Below are 18,433 nucleotides of genomic sequence, written 5' to 3'. Positions count from 1 at the left end.
TGCACCTGTTGGCAGTCTAGACCCTGCGCACTTCACCAGACTGCCTTCGTCTCTCTCCCACCATTACTCCTTCCCATTCCCCTTCCCCATATTACTGGTTGCATCCCACGTGATGTTTTATTTAGCCCGAGATGCTGGAGCTGACAGTCATGTGCACATGAGATGTGTTTGTGTGAGAATATTGTATATGTGTGTGTGTGGGGGGGGGGGGGGGGGGTGTTTGGTGTGGGTGTCTTTTTACTGACAAAGGCTGTGGCCAAAAGCTATATGTGAGTGTCTTTTAGTCTGCCTGTCTGCAACTTGACATGTCTTCTTTAGGGTAAGTAGCAATCTATGTTTACCTAAAAATTGTTCAAATGGCTCTAAGCACTATGGGACTTAACATCTGAGGTCATCAGTCCCCTAGACTTAGAACTACTTAAACCTAACTAATCTAAGGACATCACACACATCCATGCCCGAGGCAGGATTCAAACCTGCAACCGTAGCAGCAGTGCGTTTCCGGACTGAAGTGCCTAGAACCACTCAGCCACAGCAGCTGGCTATCTCTTCCTACATTGTTGATATTCCTACATGGAGTTTCCATTGTTTCATTAGATAGAGAAGTATTCATTGGAATGCAAATTCCCACTAACTATGTGTCTGCAAAAGCATCAGTAGATGATGAAAGACCAATGGCAGAAAACAATCTCACAGACATGCTGCAGCGAATTCTAAGATTGTTGTTGAGAAGACAACACTCTAATCATCTAATCAGAAACACTAGAGGATATGATACATCTCGTCAGCTCTGATCAGTAACACCGCCAACCATTTCGGCAGTTATGTCTTACAGACTTTCAAGTTTTTGAACCCTAATGGCAATATGCAAATCTGATGTGTGGATGTTCTTGTTATTTAAGCCTACAAACACATTAACCCAAAAACATCAGAGCACATAGGAAAATTATGAGTTTTCATGGGGATGTAATATTAAGCACAGAAGGTGCACTTTATATGTAGAAAATGGTTGTCATGACCAACTCTCAAATAAAGTGTCATATGACAGACTCAGACCTCAAACTACACTATGGAACAGTTTATGAGCACAAATATCACTTTAAAAAATTGTTAGTTTTGTGACACTTAAGTGGATTTAGTAACATCATAACCAAATTACAACCTTCCAACCGAAGCTAGACCTCAGATTATGCAGCAGATTCTAGTCTGTCACCACTACCTCTATGTACAGAAGCTGATGACATCAGTGGTCAAAATAGAATGGCTGTTTCAAAAATTTCAGTATACCAGTGAATTTCAGTAGACCATGCGGGAGCTGGGTGGTTTCATGAGGGGTCAGTATAGGGCCCTCGTAGCTAATCCACGATTTACATGAGATGGCAGAGTACATGCTTGTTCAGCCTGACATGAGGTGGGGAGGTAAAAAGTGGCATATACTGATGATCTTTCATAGTGTCTCCACTGTATTCATCTGTCCTGTAAAGGTAATAAGCCATTGGCATGGGGTCAACATAATGTTTCAATAGATATGTTGTTAAAGATAACACTGATCACATCTGTAAACTCCAGCATGACAGTCTTTTTGTGAAGTCTTAATTACTCCACATGTACCTTGAAACAACTTTTACTGCATTAATACCATTTTATCAATGAAATCTTCCCATCTCCTTACTCTCTTTTCATTGAAATCAGGAGCCTACAACAGCTAGGATTTCAGAATGAATATCTCACTCTGATGGACAGAGAGCTGTTGTGAAAGTTTCTAACTGAATAAAGCAGTGCACTGGACCAATATTCGGACACTGCCATCAGAAGGAAAGGGCTCAAGTTTGAGTCAAGCTGGGGGACTTGTTGAGGGTCCTGTCTGACAAACTTTAATGTCTTTAAGCGGTGCACATGGTCTGCCACCCAACCAACCTCGCAGAGCTGATGATAAGTGGTCATAATCTTGACTAGGTTTTATATCTATTATCTTTCAAGCATGTTTACTCACGTGTGAAAATGATGACAAGATATTGTTCTTGGACTCAATACACTACCTTCATCTTCCCTTTTGCTCAGCTATCATCCTATTTTACTAACAATTTAGGAAAAGACAGACTGCTACTTACTGTAGAGAAGGTACATCAGGTTGCATACAGGCACAGTTAAATGACACTCACATATAGCTTTCGGCCACAGCCTTCATCAGTAAAAGGCGCACGCGAGCACACACACACACGCGCGCGCGCGCGCGCGCGCGCACGCACACACACACACACACACACACACACACACACACACACACACACACACACACACACACACACACACACGACCACCAACTCCAGCATCTTGGGCTGGATGCTGAAGTTGGCAGTCATGTGTGCATGAGATGTACTTGCCACCCCCCCCCCCCCTTTGTGTGTGTGTGTGTGTGTGTGTGTGTGTGTGTGTGTGTGTGTGTGTGTTTTACTGACAAAGGCTGTGGCCGAAAGCTATATGTGGGTGTCTTATAACCTTGCCTGACTGCAACCTGACATGTCTTCTGTATGGTGAGTAGCCATCTGTCCTTTCCTACACTGTTGATATTCGTACCTGAGGTTTCCACTGTTTGATCCCATTTCACTAGGTTAATAGTGGGCACAGGTGATTCATTTGTGGAAATATATATGCCACAGTTGATGTTAGGGCCTGCATCACTTGCATGTGTCCATGTGGTAATGGCCAACAGTCTGTTTTTTTTTTGTATTTTTAACTATTGCCCCAAATGGTCTGCCTCCATAATTGATTGATCAGTACATCTGTCTGCCATGTACAGGATCTGTGTTCAAACTCTAGTACTGCCTGGGATTTTTCCTTGGTGGGAAGACTGGAAAAGGGTCCACTTTGCCTCGTGACGGCAATTGGGGTACTACTTGAATGAAAAATGATAGCTTCAATGTGTGAAAAGTTGAACAATGGGCAAGAGAGAGTGGTGCTGATCACTTGCCTTTCATATCACATCTGAATGACACCATACAGCAAAGTATGAGATTGCAGCTGGTTGACATCATGCTCTTCTCTGGGTCTGACTGCAGAGTTCTTTTCTTAGTTGCCACAAATGAGTTAAAAATGGTAGGCTTTCCAACTGTACGATAGTCAACTCCTAATTTTCATGCATTGTTATTTTTTCTTCCATGTACACAACTCAAGACTAACTCCAAACGAGATGACTACCAAACCAATTAATGTAGGATTGTAGAGAGGAACAAATTATTTCTGACAATGAACTTCTTGTGCTTCACCACAATTTATGCCTATGCATTGAAAGTTTACTATACAATGGACATTGTGATGCAGGCAGATGAGCTAGTGTGGATCACACAATGGAATAGTGTGCTGAACTACCATGGAGCCCACATGTGACGTGTAATATGGGCAGACCCGCTGACAGAAATCTTTACCTGCAGGCAGTCTTAAGACTTGGGGGCAGTACTTTGCTGGGTTCAACCACAAGACATTGCCGTGTGCTTTGTATCGAGTATTGTTGCCAAGTGCTCAGTCAGCTGGGCCAGCGGCATGCCGAGTTTACCCCTGTGCACCTCTCTACAGGGTTTTGGACTTCCTGCTTCCCACAGATCAACACACATTATGTGTTTTTGTTTCCTCTCACAGGGCTCTGTTCCCCAGTTATTAACGAGTCACTGTTGACCCATAAAGCACCTCCGCCAACAAGGTAGTCTAGCAGCCTGAGCAGATACTATAGTGGCAACAAAGGACGTTCTTACACATATGAATGCCCTATTTTTTGTCTCTCTTTTCCTCGTGTTACTTTTGAGCCACCATTGACTTGGCGTATCTGCAATGCTGGCAGTGGCAGTTGTATCTACAGAAGAAGCGGCAGCAGAAGCAGATGCAGGTGCTGACGAACCAGAATGCAGATTTGCTTTGTGCCTTTTCACCACCAGCAGTAGCCCACGGCCAGGTATCCATTGCGCAGTTTTCTTCCCCATTCCCATCACCAGATGACATTTCATGGTTTGGATGACTCTACAGAAAGGTGAGAGAATTACCTCAGGTCATTCTTGCTGCTCTGCCAAATAATGTGTATCACTGATCTGGTTTATAATGATGATGATGATGATTAGTGTTTTAGGGCGCACAACAGCGAGGTTATCAGCGCCCGTTCCCAAAAGTTCAATTCAGAGCCGAATCGTGAGAGAAGTGGTATTGTTCAAATTGCAAGATTGGACACAGCACATCAAAACAGGGAGAGAAAACTAAAAATAAAATAGCAGTACAAACAGGGAAAAATAAGTAACGGTGGCTGAGTGACCACTTACAAATAATGGGTGACCAAACCACTGGACAGCACATTAAGACTTCAATCCCAATATTTTGGGAAGAAGGCCAGACAACACACAAAAACATAAAACTCTAGTGACACTCGCCTCATTATTAGTTAAAAGAGAGGGTAGGTCCGGTGGGAAACTGAAATCGTCCCTCAAACCTGCATATAAAACACACTCAGTTAAAATATGCCGTATCGACAGCTGTGCCCCACATGGCTGACACGTTGGTGGCTCCTCACGACGTAACAGAAAACCATGAGTCAAAGGACAATGTCCTATTCTAAGCCATGTAAGGGCGACTTCCTCAGCGCGTCGTTGTCGGAAGGAGGTGAGCCACGGTCGGACAGAATCCTTCACCGCTCGCAACTTATTATCCCTCACGTCCAGCCACTGAGCCTCCCACCAACGCATGACCTTCCGAGTCACGAAAGACATAATAGCCTGCAGGGGGACGGAACAGCGAGCAGGAGGTGGGATGGAGCAAGCCTCCTTGGCAGCCGCATCTGCAAGTTCATTTCCAGGAATCCCTACGTGCCCTGGAACCCAGCAGAAAATCACATCCTTACCCTGCTGTTGCAAGAGCAGGAGTGCGTCCTGCACCTCTTGCACCATCCGATCTGCAGGGTACATTTGTTGAAGAGCGTGTAGAGCACTTTGGGAATCGGAGCAGATAATGAATTTCGTGCCACGATGTCGGCGCATATGCTCTAATGCGTGCAGAATGGCAAACAGTTCTGCGTAGTAAACTGAGAACTGCTCTGGGAGCCCTATCCGATGGACAGTATGGGGAAACACAGCAGAGCAGCCCATAAAATCCCCCTGTTTAGAACCATCCGTGTAAACAGGAGTAAAATCGGAATGGCGTTCTAAAATCTCAGTAAGTTTAATTTTAAAAAGGTGGTCCGGGGTACAATACTTCCTGTAAGCAGCCAGATCAAGAAGTAATCTTGGCCTTTGTAGTCGCCAGGGAGATCCCCTACTCCATCCCTGGTGGAGGACCTTAATGCCCTGGTTTATAAGATCAGCTTCTTCTTGTCCAGCAACATGGGTTTGTTCAAAGTTGACCAGAATTTGAAGCCCTCCACTGACCTTGACAAACATCCCTTTGATGAACTTTGTTGGTTGCTGACACAGTATTTTGGATTTCAAACCCATGTGGTGGCATTACAATCACCCAGGCCACTGTATGTGGCCTGGGTTGCTGACTTGCAGTGTCTCTTCTTAAATGGTCATTTTAGTGTCCTAAATGCGCTACATCTTATGCAGATTTGCTAATTTGGGATACAATTGCCAGTTAGCATCCAGCCAAGAGGTTGAGACTAAGGCGTTAACTTTGTTCAGCATTTATTTAGCTGACTTTGCCTAGATTGTGGAATCCCATAAGTTGAAAGTAGTAGCAAGGAACTGCCTGTCTGATAGCTGGAATGTGCCTCAATTAGGTCACCCATGCCACAGCTCCTCTCCGAGCATGACAATGCAAAGGCCAAGTTTCTATTATGGCAGAATCAAAGTGTCGTGTCTTCTACTTCCCATTTGGTGGTGATTCAGAAGACTGATGGCACCATGAGCCTTTTCAGCAATTTTAAACAGATGCTCAACTTGCAATTCATCACAGATTCGTATCCAATTCTGCGGCCAGCAGAGTTGTTATTGAAGTTGTCAGGGGGCCAGTATTTTTTATGCATTGGATTGCATGATGCATACCTGCAGTTGTCATTGGATGCTGTTTCTTGGATCTTCTTGGCCCTTGGTGCCCCCTTTGGGCTTTGCCAGTTTAATCACTTGCCTTTTGGAATCTCACTTGTGCCAGAGACTTATCAATGGTGTTTGGGACAGTTGATTCAGGAGATTCCCTCTTTGACCAATTACCTTGATGACATCTGGGTAATGGACCTACAAAAGAGCAGCATTCATGAAACCTTCAGCTGGTTTTCTAAAGCCTCCTGGAGAACTCCTTTGTTCCAAGTTGAAGAAGCGCAGTTTTTTTCTCCTCAGAGGTCCTTTTTTTGGGACATGTGCTTAGCAAAGATGGGCTTATCCCTAAGAATGACCACACAAAACCGTCGTCAACTTGCTGGCACCCAAAAACCTGAAGGAGCTCCAGTCTTTTTTGGGTAAGCTTTTGCATCATGCTCAGTTCATTCCCCCAGGCCATGCGTAACTGCCATCCTCTTAACTAGCTTTGTCAGAAACGTGTCAAGTTTGTCTGATTGTTAGATTGTCAACAGGTTTTTCAGTCTGACAACTAGCACTTGTGCTCTGCTCCCTATCTTATTTCTGTTATGAACGGTAAACCTTTAGCCCTGGCCTATAATGCATCCCAGTATTGGTGCAGTGTTGCTCACATACTGGAGACACTTTCTACTGTGCAGTGTGATTATTTACAGATGGAATAGGAGATGACAGCTATTATTTTCTGGGTTAAAAAGTTTCACATTTTCTTGCATGGGAGTAAGGTTCCTCCTGATCACCGACCAGAAGCCACTTGTTTCCTTATTTGCCCTCCTTCAATTGTACGACACGATTGTCCACTGAGTGCAGAAATGGGCCCTCTTTCTCAGCAATTATTGCTATGACATTGGTTGACCACCCAGAATGCCAAGGCTGATGGGCTATCACGGTTACCGGTGGGTCTCAATCTGGAGTTCAATCTGTAGGAGGCTCTCATGAATGTGTTGAGGCTCTCATATTCACGTTGGGTGATGTCTTGCAGCAAACCCTGTTGGATTTTCCATTGACAGCACAAGAGGTTGTGAATGCCGTAGCCACTGACCTGCTTTTCCAGAAAATCATTTCAGCGGTCCACATGGGTTAGCTGGAGTACATTTATCTAGTGTGGATTTTGCAGGGAATACATTTCATCCCCCTCGAAATGCTCCATTTTTTTTACTCCACTTGCTGCACTGGGGTATGACTTATATGAATGCGTCGGCGCCACACCCCATCTACTGACCAGTGATCAGTTGTGACACTGAACGTCTGGTGTAGGCTTGAGGGGTCTGTACAGAACCAAGCTGCATGCCACATCACTTTCCTTATTGGCCAGTCCTGGAGCACCCTTGGGACAGAGTGTACATGAATTTCGCAGGTCTCTTTTTGGGCAGCATGTGATTGTTGGTAGTCAATGAACTGACCAATTTCCCAAATGCATCCAAGCTGTCCTTCACATTCCCGACTAACACTGTCCACACGTCAGATATTTTTGCCATTGAGGGATACCCCACGACACTTGTGTCCAGTAAGTGGAGGCAATTTGTGTAGTGGGAGTTTAATGACTTTTGCATTCGCAACAGGACTCAGCATATGATTACTGCCCCACTGCACCCGCTTCTAACTCAAGAGGTGGATAACTTCATGGGTACATCAAAGACCCAAATGAAGAGGTCATGAGTGCTTTTTCCTATGATGATGTGTTGCCGAGTTTTCTAGTTACATATTGGACAAGACCATTTAGCAGGTGCAGTCCAGTGGAAGTTTGCAAGGGTTCCAGCCACAAGGTCTCCTGGATTTCTTGCATCCTCAGTCACATACCACAGTGGCCTTCCACGTTTTCTTCCCAGAGCTGCCATTTGGGCCCGGTTCTTTAGCCGGTGGCAGGGGTCTGCCAGGTGTCGTGGTGGGCTACAAAGGTCGACAGTTGTTTGTGGTGGATATCAGTAGGAAGCAGCTGACCTGTCATGCAAACCAGTTGTGCCTGTCCACTGTTGGAGGATCTCCACCATGGTCTTTTGGTCTGGTGGGTGAGAGGGTTGGCTCACAACACTGTTCTGGGTGGGGGCTCTCACTTGCAACAGCGTACTTCCCTGCTGCTGCCTCCTCCACTGTCCTCCCTTCATCTGCAGCCTCAGGACACAGTGAGGCTCGGATTTGCCCCTGCTGATGTGGAGCCCATGGATTCTGATTGTCCCCCCCCCCCCCCCTCCTCCTCTGCCTCCACCTCCTCCACCTACTCCTACGACTCCCCCCCCCCTCCTCCTCCTCCTCCTCCTCACTGATGGTGGTAACCTCACCTCCATTGCTGCCAGTGGATTCTCCCTGCTGTCACAGCCTCTGTGCCCTTCTGGGAGAGCTAATGGCGCCAGCCTTGACTCCTTTGGTGGTTGGTCCACTGCCAGGTTCTCGAACAGCCTCTCCAGTTCTGAGATGGAGGTCGTAGCCCAAGCCTGTCTGTGTCCAGCCCCACAAGGCCTTTCAGATGAGAGGTATTTAGTACACCTGCCAGTGAACATTGCAATGAGGGCAGATGAGCTGGTATGGATAATGCAGCAGAATAATGCCAAAACCAGCCACGAAGGGTGCAAATGCCTTGTTGTTTGGGCAGACCTGCTGACAGAAGGGTTTATCTGCACACACAAGAAAGCTATGCAGGCTGGTGCTTACTCTGAGTTCAACCACCATGGATCTAGCCTAGTGCTTCATGAAGAGTGTTGTCACCCAGTGCTTAGTATCAGCCGCTCGCACCAGCCATCTGCTGAATTTATCCTTGTGCGCGCTCTACATGGTTACAGACTTTCTGCTTCCTGTAGAGTGACTTGCATAGCAAGTTTCTGTTTCCTCTCACTGGGTCCTATTCCCCAGTTATTACTGAACCACTGTCAGCCTGTGAAGTGCTTTGCAGCTACACTACAATGCCGCCACTTGCCATGCCTGTACAGACATTAAAACATGCTACTATAGTTTGTTTTAAATAATGGAATTTAAAACATCTTAAATGACAGGAAATGTACAGCAGTATCTTTAGCTGGGCAAAGGAAGAAACCTGCTGTTATATAATCAGGAAGCAATTGCATGTTAAATGTCAACACAAAAAAGTTGAAATGTCCATTTCTGTTAACAGCTGGCGTCTCTTGTGGAGTTTTTTTTTTTTTTACTTTGTTTCATGGCTAACTATTCACCAGGAATGCTGCCAAAGTATTATTCTCACTGTTTCTCTGCTCAACATTGATGGAGCAAATTTCATTTTTATAAGGAGAAGATACATCCATATGCCTAGCTCCACCACTGACAATCAAGTGCACAAGTAATGACAGATCCCATACTTACTGCAGGGGAGACAGGGTACACAGGAAAGGATACTACTTGAGGTCTCTTCAGTACCACAGGTATATGACTCTCAGGTGTTCTTTCAACAAACCGACTCACAGCAGCTGTCAATCATTCAACAGCAGTCAGCACGATTTCCAGGTGCTTATGAATGTCAACTAATTCACCCCATCTTCAAAAAACAGCACTCACAGAGGAGCTGCATTGTGGCTTGTGCCGTGTTTTAAAGGACAGTGAACAAATAACTTTTAACTAAGTCTGCTGACTATCTTTTAATCTGTTGACCTAAGAAATTACTGACTTTGCACAAGAATTGACACAAATACACAAAACCAGATTTCTATTAAGGCAAAAGGAAAATCTAAGCTACTGATTACTCCTTTCCTAAGGCTGTTTGAGATTATAGTCAAAAAAACTAAAATATAGAGTTAATTTACAGTAAATGTAGATAATTTATACTCCTTCTGAAAGGGAAAAAAATTCAAGATCACAGGTTCGAATCCTGCCTCGGGCATGGATGTGTGTGATGTCCTAAGGTTAGTTAGGTTTAAGTGGTTCAAGTTCTAGGGGACTGATAACCTCAGAAGTTGAGTCCCATAGTGCTCAGAGCCATTTTTTAAATTCAAGACACTATGTTAGTTACAATATATTTTGCAGTAACTTAATGCAAACACAGATTTAATACTGTGAATTAGTTTCTGCGTAAAACAGTAGTAACTTCCAAAATTTCTCAAATATTTATATTTATTTTCATTGATATACACTGAAATTTAAGGTGATCTATTCTTTGGCAGAAACTGTGTGAGTCACAAACACTGATTTGCTACAATATAAGTTATCCACAACTCTAGCAATTTATGAAAATTTTCAAAAATACAGTATAAAGATAAGCTTTTTCTCATATATTTATACAACTGCATTAGAGAAAGAATGTTTTGAATGAGGATAGGCATACTGTTCTCAAAAATTTTAAAAGAGCACAAATAAGTTTAAGCCTACTGTCAGCAATAACAGTACCAGTTCATCAGGGTCCTCGCTAATGTTCAAAATTTCATGCTATATCACAATAAAAATGACTATTGATATAATCAATGAAACATCATGCAGAAGTGATATGAACAATACGATATGTTAATTTAGAATTTCAAATTGGCAAACACAGTCTCACGCAAAGAAAAATTCCAAAGTCAGCTTTTACACATAAATAAACGTGTATATTGCATGGATTTTTCTACTAGCTGTTTCTGTGACAAGCCCTATTCTGACATGTCAAAGATGAAGACTGCTGCATCAGTTTATCTCACAAGGAGAGATCCCCAAGGGTTGGACTGGCTTTTTGAAATCATCTATATCATTCATACATCTATATGGTTGTGCATGTTACACTCCCAGTTATTACAACTTGTAGTCATTCACCCTGGTGAGCCCACATTTGCGAGTAATCGACGAAAAACAGTTTGGAATTTCATGCCATGATCTACAGCCATAAGAATAGTATCACTACTCAAAGTGTTAATGTAGTGAAATGGAGAAGGTGCATTACCCACAAGCAGAAGGTTGTCAGTTCGAATCTTCACAGGTGCCCTGAAATTTTTTAATTTTTTATTCTTTCTCAAAATGACATTGATCAATATTTTTTATAAATTAATAGGTTTAAATGTAGTTTTCTTTAAATTTCTAATTCTTAATCATGTCATTTGAATCATTGCCTTTTGGCTTCTGCCTTGAGTCTTTTGGCCGACACTCTTCTAATGATTTTACTGACGTTCTGCCAGCACGAGTGGCTGGCACTGTCAAAGCTTCACCCTCCATTGCCAGTGGTGAACTGGAGCCGAGCTCGCGGCCGCAGACTGTATGTACCTGGCGCTCCAATGTCCAAGGGCTTCTCTGCGGTCATTTCTGGTATGGTTCTCCTTTTGCCACCTACGACGGTCGTTCGCTGCAGTACGGGAAGCCAGGATCCATTTACTTTAAGGCTTTCCTCTTTCTTGTTGAAGCAGTTAGCGTGTTTTTGTATTTCTACAGCTTCTCTGAACAAGCGCGTGTGATAGTGCTTCTCTACAGCCAGAACTTCCGTGTCGGGGAATTTTATTATGTGGTTGGTCTCACTCAGTGCGTGCTCTGCCACAGCTGATTTCTCCACCTGCCCCAACCTGCAATGTCGCTTATGTTCTTTGATGCTGTTGTTGATTGATCATCCAGTCATTCCGACATAAACTTTTCCGCATGTGCATGGTATACAGTATATTCCCGACATTGCAAGTGGGTCCCTTTTCTCCTTTGCCAATCTAAGACACTCTTTGATCTTCCTCGTCAGTTTGAAAATCGTCTTTATGCCATGTTTGTGCAATATATGGCCGATTCTGTCCTTCACTATGGGAATGTACGGCAGAAAGGCCATACCCGACATTCCTTTTTCTGATTTTCCGAGAGTTTGGCTTTGATACACTTGTAATATCATTTGTGGACAATTTACTGATAAAATTTTGACAGTCGAAGTATCTTTGCTTTGAATGCAGTCTGCTTTTCCTGTCTGCATATTGAGTGGCACCTTGTAGTCTAAAAATCCCCCATGTGCGCTCCACAAGTACACTCCTACCTGAGTAATTGCTTTTCATTTACATGAAAAGTAAGTTTTTCTCCAACCACAAGAGTAGTTAATTTAGTAACAAAGAAAATTATGGTGGATAAAAACTGTAGAGGGATGCCAATGTTTGAATATAGTCAGCAGGTTCAGCTACATGTACATTGCAGTAGCTATAACGAGCTCCTCATCCAGGTTGTGAAGGCCCGAGTGATGGGGTTCTATAACATGACTAGCATTCGAGCTTCCAATAACCAGCAAACCAGCCTCCCCACATGTCTCCGAGGACACTGCTAAAGGATCAGTCACTTATTCACTTACAGGGTGAATGGGCATGGCCAGATGGCCAGCCCCTACATTGATCCTCTGCTTTGAGTGATGCAAACGCATTACGACCTGCATCCACTCTGCAGTGAGCATGGCTGCCCAATTGGTGAAACAAGCGACACCTGAGGTGTGTGATGTGATATGCTAAGTTTCTCTGCCACTGTTACATCCTGAGGTAGTAGTGTGCAGACAGATGACCATGGCCAAAAGTGTCTTCAGCAGCTTACGAACTGTGGTCCGTTCCTCCTAAATCCACATGAGCACAGCATGCACGCCTCCTACCCATCCTGCTGCTAAAATTCAAATAAAAACAATAGGTACAAGAAAAAGATAAAAATGAACCCTGGTGTCTTTTAGACAAGGTGTTGCACTATCAAACTTGTTTAAAACACAAACACAAGTAACTAGGAAACACTGAGCCTATCTCAGACATTATAAAGCTCACTACTTCCACATTCCAAAAATCCAAAGAAGACATTCCTTTGGTGGATCTCAAGAGTTTTGGAAGCCACAGAAGTTATGGTACAATATTTGTTTTGTCATGTTCTCAACAGAAACTTCAAGTCAACTACAGAAAGTTGTCCGACCATTGAGATATTGTAAAATGGCAGTTTCCACAACGGTTTTGGTTGATTTTCTGTACTTAAGTTTGTTGGCCACTTGTCATCATGTATCGTCATTTCTTCATGTTTAATGAAGGACACCACACAACACATTCAGTCTATACACAGAACAAATTTTGTGATTTTTTTTACATTAAAAATTCTATCACAGAACCATTTCAAGTTAGATGCGGTTTTCAATTGTAACATTTATTTTTAAGAAGTACATAACTGAATGAGAGGCAATGTGACTTTCTTACTACTGCATTTCTGAGCCTACTGACCTATTGCACAAATCTGTGTAGGGTCTATTCTCTCCCATTCCTCCACTCACTACTTCCCGTGCTACATGAAAAAAAAAAAAGAGATTTACAGCATAACAGTACAAGCTGACATCACTCGATGAGACTGCAAATGGGTTTTGAGTGCAATTAAGTAAAATGAGTGGAAGCTTTACATTCCAATCCTTCCTCTGTCTGGCACACAAATGGATCATTCTATGCGAAGTGGTCTAGAGGTTCCAACAGAACCATCACAGATTTTGAAGAAATTTTGTGTGAACAATCGCAAATGTTCCCAATGAACATCGATAAAGACTCGCGATCATTAACTCACTACTTCTGCAGATACAATCATTTATTTGGCCCCATACCGCAGCTATCAAAAGTGTATGCATGACTTTTGGCAACTTTAATAAGACATAATATCTCTGGTAATATTTTCTTGAAAATAACAAAACTAGGTCATGTCATACAACTTTCTGCACTGTCTTAAGCAAAATAATAAGAGGTGTTTCCTGCGGCACTGGCATATGGATAATTCGAAGCAAAGTTGGCCTAAAAATTGATGCTCTAAAAAAAAATGTGAAGTTCAGCATTTTATATTTCCGGAAGGATACTTGAAACCTAGCGCACATTAACTTGCTGATACAAGGTCTTAGAATACAAAATTTCATCCACCTATTGCTTTCCAATAGTTCACAAACTGAGGGCAAAGTTGATAATGTTCCTAAAAACCGAAAAAAGGCTATTTTTTGCCCACTTTTACAAAAGTCTTGTACAAATTCTCTTCAGCTGTTTTCATTAGAAAGATCATATTTTAAACCACCTAAAACACTTTATCTGGTTTGCATTCCAAGCACATAAGGCCCTGAAAAATGACAAGGTGAGATTGCACTGAAAATTGGTCCATATTCTGCTGCTACACAAATTAAATGACATCTTTTACTATGTTCTACAATTGCTTCATGCTTCCTGGGGAAAATAATATAAAAAATCTTGAGAACTAGAAAGTGAGATAAAGTAAATAGCTTGAAAAGCTTTAAAAATGGGGTGTCTTTTTGCCACGACTCATCATGACATATTTCAGTCTGTTTTCCTGCTATAACTAGAGGCAAGAAAAATTGTGGAAACTGTTGCATAACAGCTGTAGCACACATAGTATAAACAGTCTGCATGTTTTAGGCCACTGTCACAGTGTTTAAATTTTGTCTGGTTCCAGCTGCAAGAGACTGTGGTGTGTGTGTGTGGGGGGGGGGGGGGGGGGGCGGCGCATGCACTGTCTATTTTTGAAAAAGGCTTTGTTGGCCGAAAGGTAACTTTCTGACAGTCTGTTTGTTGTGCCTTTCTGCAACTCAGCATTTCTGCTATATGGTGAATAGCAACTATCGTTTTCTTAACGCTGTTACATTTTGATGACGCTTACAGCAATCTTCCTGACATTTTTTGGAATGGGTTCATGTTACACAGAATTATTAGTACACCCTTTTGTTGTGTAATGCTACTGATGTGATAGTGCTAGGGACAATGTATTGTGTGGTTGTGTAGTTTGCAGTTAATGTGGAACATTAGCATACGCATGAAAAATTGTATAAAGGTGTTGGAAGGGTTCATGGTCGCTTAACCACTACTGGTTCCTTTTAAAGCCCCCATATGGACCACACCCACGAACTGTGCAACAGAAGCCACAGGTTCCCAAACTTGATAAGGGTTCTCTACACAGGATCCCAAGTTCATGATACATTTCTACAAGTGTCAGAGGCAAAAGCTAGAAGAGGTTTCCTTTAGTGTCCTAAGCTTATGTTTACTTCAAGCAAGTTGAATTTTTTTACAGGTTTCATTAATTTGCTGTTGAAGGTCACAAGGGAAACTATACTACCAGCCAGATATGGGATTGCTTGGGAAGAAATTTTGATTAGTCAGACCCAAAATCACACTTTTCAAATTTGATTACCTCAAATTATTAGATTTAAAAATAAAAAAAAAAGGAAACCAGTTCTTTGTATTGGATTCCTTATACCATAGAATTTTATGAAAATAATTTTGTAGAGCTGAATGCAAGAGAGGAATTAAAGAAAAAGTATGGAGGAGGAGAAGAAGAAGAAGATGACTACTTCCTTGAAGTTTTTCTGAGTCGAGCTCATTTCCTAGTCATCTGAACCTTTGATATTATCTTCCACTGAGAGTACTGAACAACAGTAGAACATAATAAAATATGTCAGATTAAATGTGAGCACCAGTGGAACATGGGCACATTATCTAGGCAACTCCACCTTATGGTTCTTTTTTATGGCCTTATATGGGCGGTTTGCAAAACCAATTATAGTTTTTTTAGGTGGTTCGGAACAAGGTCTTTCTACTTAAAATGATTTAAAAGATTTTTCAGAAGACACTTTTTTGTAAACATGGCCCAAAAATAGACTTTCTGGGCTTTTTAGAAAAATTGTCAACTTTGCCCTCAGTTTGTGAACTACTGGAAAGCAGTAGGAGAAAAAAAAGAGTCAAGGGTGCACTGTTGATAGCTGCACTATGGATCAAATCAATAACTATACCTCTGATGGTACTGAATTAATGATTGTGAAACTTTACCAAAGTTCACTGCAAAAAAAAAAAAAAAAAAAAAAAAAAAAAAAAAAAAAAAAAAAAAAACTGTGATGGTTATGCAAGAACATCACTAGTGGCCTGAGGTATACAGACAACTAGGACTGCGCCAAAAAGTTCATGTCCCCACAAAGTCAACAAGGATAGTAAATTCGATATATCTATTATAACTACTTCTATCATTACATGGAGTGTGAGCTACAAATTGTTGGCATATGCACTCTCACCTACTCATTGAACATACTGTACCTGAATCACACTGTTCTGACAGAGAGCACTGATAATTTTAGACTGTGCAACCCTTGGTTAGGCCAACTGTTTTTCTATTTTCACCCAGTACTATACATATCCTACAAATAATAACATGGAAACAAAACTTGCTGATACGCAGACTGTATGAAATATTGCTAATGTGACTGACTCACCCAACTGACAGAGGAAGAGGCGAATTGTATCCTCACTTAATGTCCCCTTGACTGAAAGCAAAATAATTAAACAATTTTGGGATTAAAGCAGAAAATATGCAACACTGTATTGTGTATTCTACAACATAAAAATGACACCTCAACAAAATTCACATCTGTATTTACGTTACAGTAAAAGCATTGAGAATATTTTATTTACCTGCTAAATAGTCAGCCAAATCTCCTCCATTGCAATACTGTAAAATGTAAGAAGAGGGTGGTTAGACATTTTCTATTAAAAAAAACAATTGGCACAATCTGAAAAGACACATATATTTAATTCAATACATGCAACTCAAAATACTTACTTCCATGACAAGGAAAACATTGAGTGCAGTTTCCTGAAACAAAACAGAAGAGCCATTCTTAATGAATGTGGAGGACAATGATATGTTTTAAAATAATATGGTTTATCAAACAATAAAAATGAATCTTCATTGATAAATATAAGCTTTTCATAAATAGGATGACTAAAGTACCATACACAATACTCATCAAAACATTTCATGTCTAAATAACTTGTCACCATTTTTTGTTACAATTTAGAGCACACAAAATTATTACTTTCTGAATACTTACAACTCAATGATCAAGCTTTATAGTTTATTCATACACAATTAAGGCAACAAATTTTGAGATCAATTCAACCTGTGTGACATATGACTATTATGGATACATAAGCCATGATGGTAATATGCTTCAACTTACGACAGTCTTTTTCAGCCCAACATTGATATGTATTGTGCTATAATCCATGCATGCCTGACCCAGAAGTTTTATGATTTTATGACCAGTTAATAATGTGACACCACAGTGACAGACCAATGACATCATTAACATCGCAGAAATACAAGCCTTAAGAAACAACCAATGTTTGATTTCACTAATAATGTGAAAACATTAATGAAAGGGAATAGGAGTTTTTGGGCTCCAAGTGTTCTTGTTATTAACACTTTCTAATAAATTCAATATGTGAAAGTATCTGGCCACACTATGAAAATAAGGCTACTGACCAGGGACATTAACAGGTCTGAGTCTCACTAAATCAGTGCATAGTGTCAAATATTTGTTATTTTTTGTCTGCTGTGTGTTCACATGGAGTAAACAAAAAATTCAAAACGTCACACTCTTTTAATGCATACCCCCTATGTTTTTCAAATAACAAGAAATGTAAATTATTCATTTTTCTGGTAGTGCCATGGAACAAAAATACTCATAGCTTTGAAACTAGTGATGTGAGGAATCTAAAAACAGAAGTCACTGTGAAGATATTCAGGTTTAATTTGATAATTAAAAAAATTAAGGAATCGAGAATTTATTGTATGTACTGCATTCATTAGCTAAATGTGCGATAGAATGGAAGTAAAAACAATGTTTAACCAAACAAAAATTTTTGGCCCATGTGGACAATATATGGACTGTAGCCCTTACCTTACAATCAAGGAGCGCCACGACATTTTCATGATGTAATTCCGTTAATTCCTGCGAGAAAATGTCACGTCAAAAACAGGTATATGTTTACTCGAAAAACCACAAGAATTCTTATTAAAACATTGCATACACACGTACCTTCAAAATCTTGATTTCTTTCCCAAGAAGATTCTGAGATTTTGCAAGATTCTTTTTGGTGATACTTTTTATTGCCACTACAAAATTTGGATTCTGGGAACAATTAATTGTATTAGGACACGATTGTTAAAGTGGAAACGATGTCATCGAATTCATAAAGATCATTACGTTAGGTCTTACCTTTCTGTGTCTTCCTTTAAAGACAACAGCAAAAGCTCCATGGCCAATTATTTCTTTGCTGCTGTACTCAAAATCGCCCACAGTTTCCATCTTACAGCGCACTTGTCGTTTTTATACTATCTAGGAGAAGAAATCATGTTTTGAAGAGATCGTGTTTTGAAGACCTCATGAGGGGGTGCTAGGAAGAATCGATAACACAAAAAAAACTGTCGTTCTCAAATCAACCAGTTAATGAGTTCATGTTGTTTGAGATTCTATGGCTGTTACATGGTGCAAGCACGGATCCCGGAGCACTTTCACTGGAAACAACGAACAACCATTTTCACAAAAACTACGGTGTTCACCAAAAATAACAACAAACGTCAGAACTGCCATGTACTATCTTTGTGAAAATGTTCCGTCCAAAGTCATAGTGCTGGGCAGATACTTCACATGTTCTGTACGAAAACAGTTATCTCCAGAGGCAAACTAG

General features: G+C 41.3%; 1 protein-coding gene across 1 annotated transcript in view; it reads right to left on the bottom strand.

Moving 5' to 3' along the window:
• LOC126478137 (serine/threonine-protein kinase unc-51) overlaps positions 1-18,354 on the bottom strand; it is a 171,557-nt gene extending 153,203 nt beyond the window's left edge. The window contains exons 1-6 of the mRNA XM_050103676.1: positions 17,962-18,354; positions 17,782-17,874; positions 17,644-17,694; positions 16,521-16,553; positions 16,373-16,409; positions 16,174-16,224 (exon numbers count right to left, since the gene is read on the bottom strand). Of these exons, the coding sequence (XP_049959633.1) occupies positions 16,174-16,224; positions 16,373-16,409; positions 16,521-16,553; positions 17,644-17,694; positions 17,782-17,874; positions 17,962-18,051 (355 nt within the window). The 5' untranslated portion in view covers positions 18,052-18,354. The remainder of the gene's footprint in view (positions 1-16,173; positions 16,225-16,372; positions 16,410-16,520; positions 16,554-17,643; positions 17,695-17,781; positions 17,875-17,961) is intronic.
• Positions 18,355-18,433: the final 79 nt, after the last annotated feature.

The sequence above is a fragment of the Schistocerca serialis genome, chromosome 1, assembly GCF_023864345.2.
Source record: "Schistocerca serialis cubense isolate TAMUIC-IGC-003099 chromosome 1, iqSchSeri2.2, whole genome shotgun sequence".
Lineage (NCBI taxonomy): Eukaryota > Metazoa > Arthropoda > Insecta > Orthoptera > Acrididae > Schistocerca > Schistocerca serialis.
The sequence above is the reverse complement of the archived record's forward strand: the minus strand, read 5'-3'. Positions and strand labels throughout refer to the sequence as shown.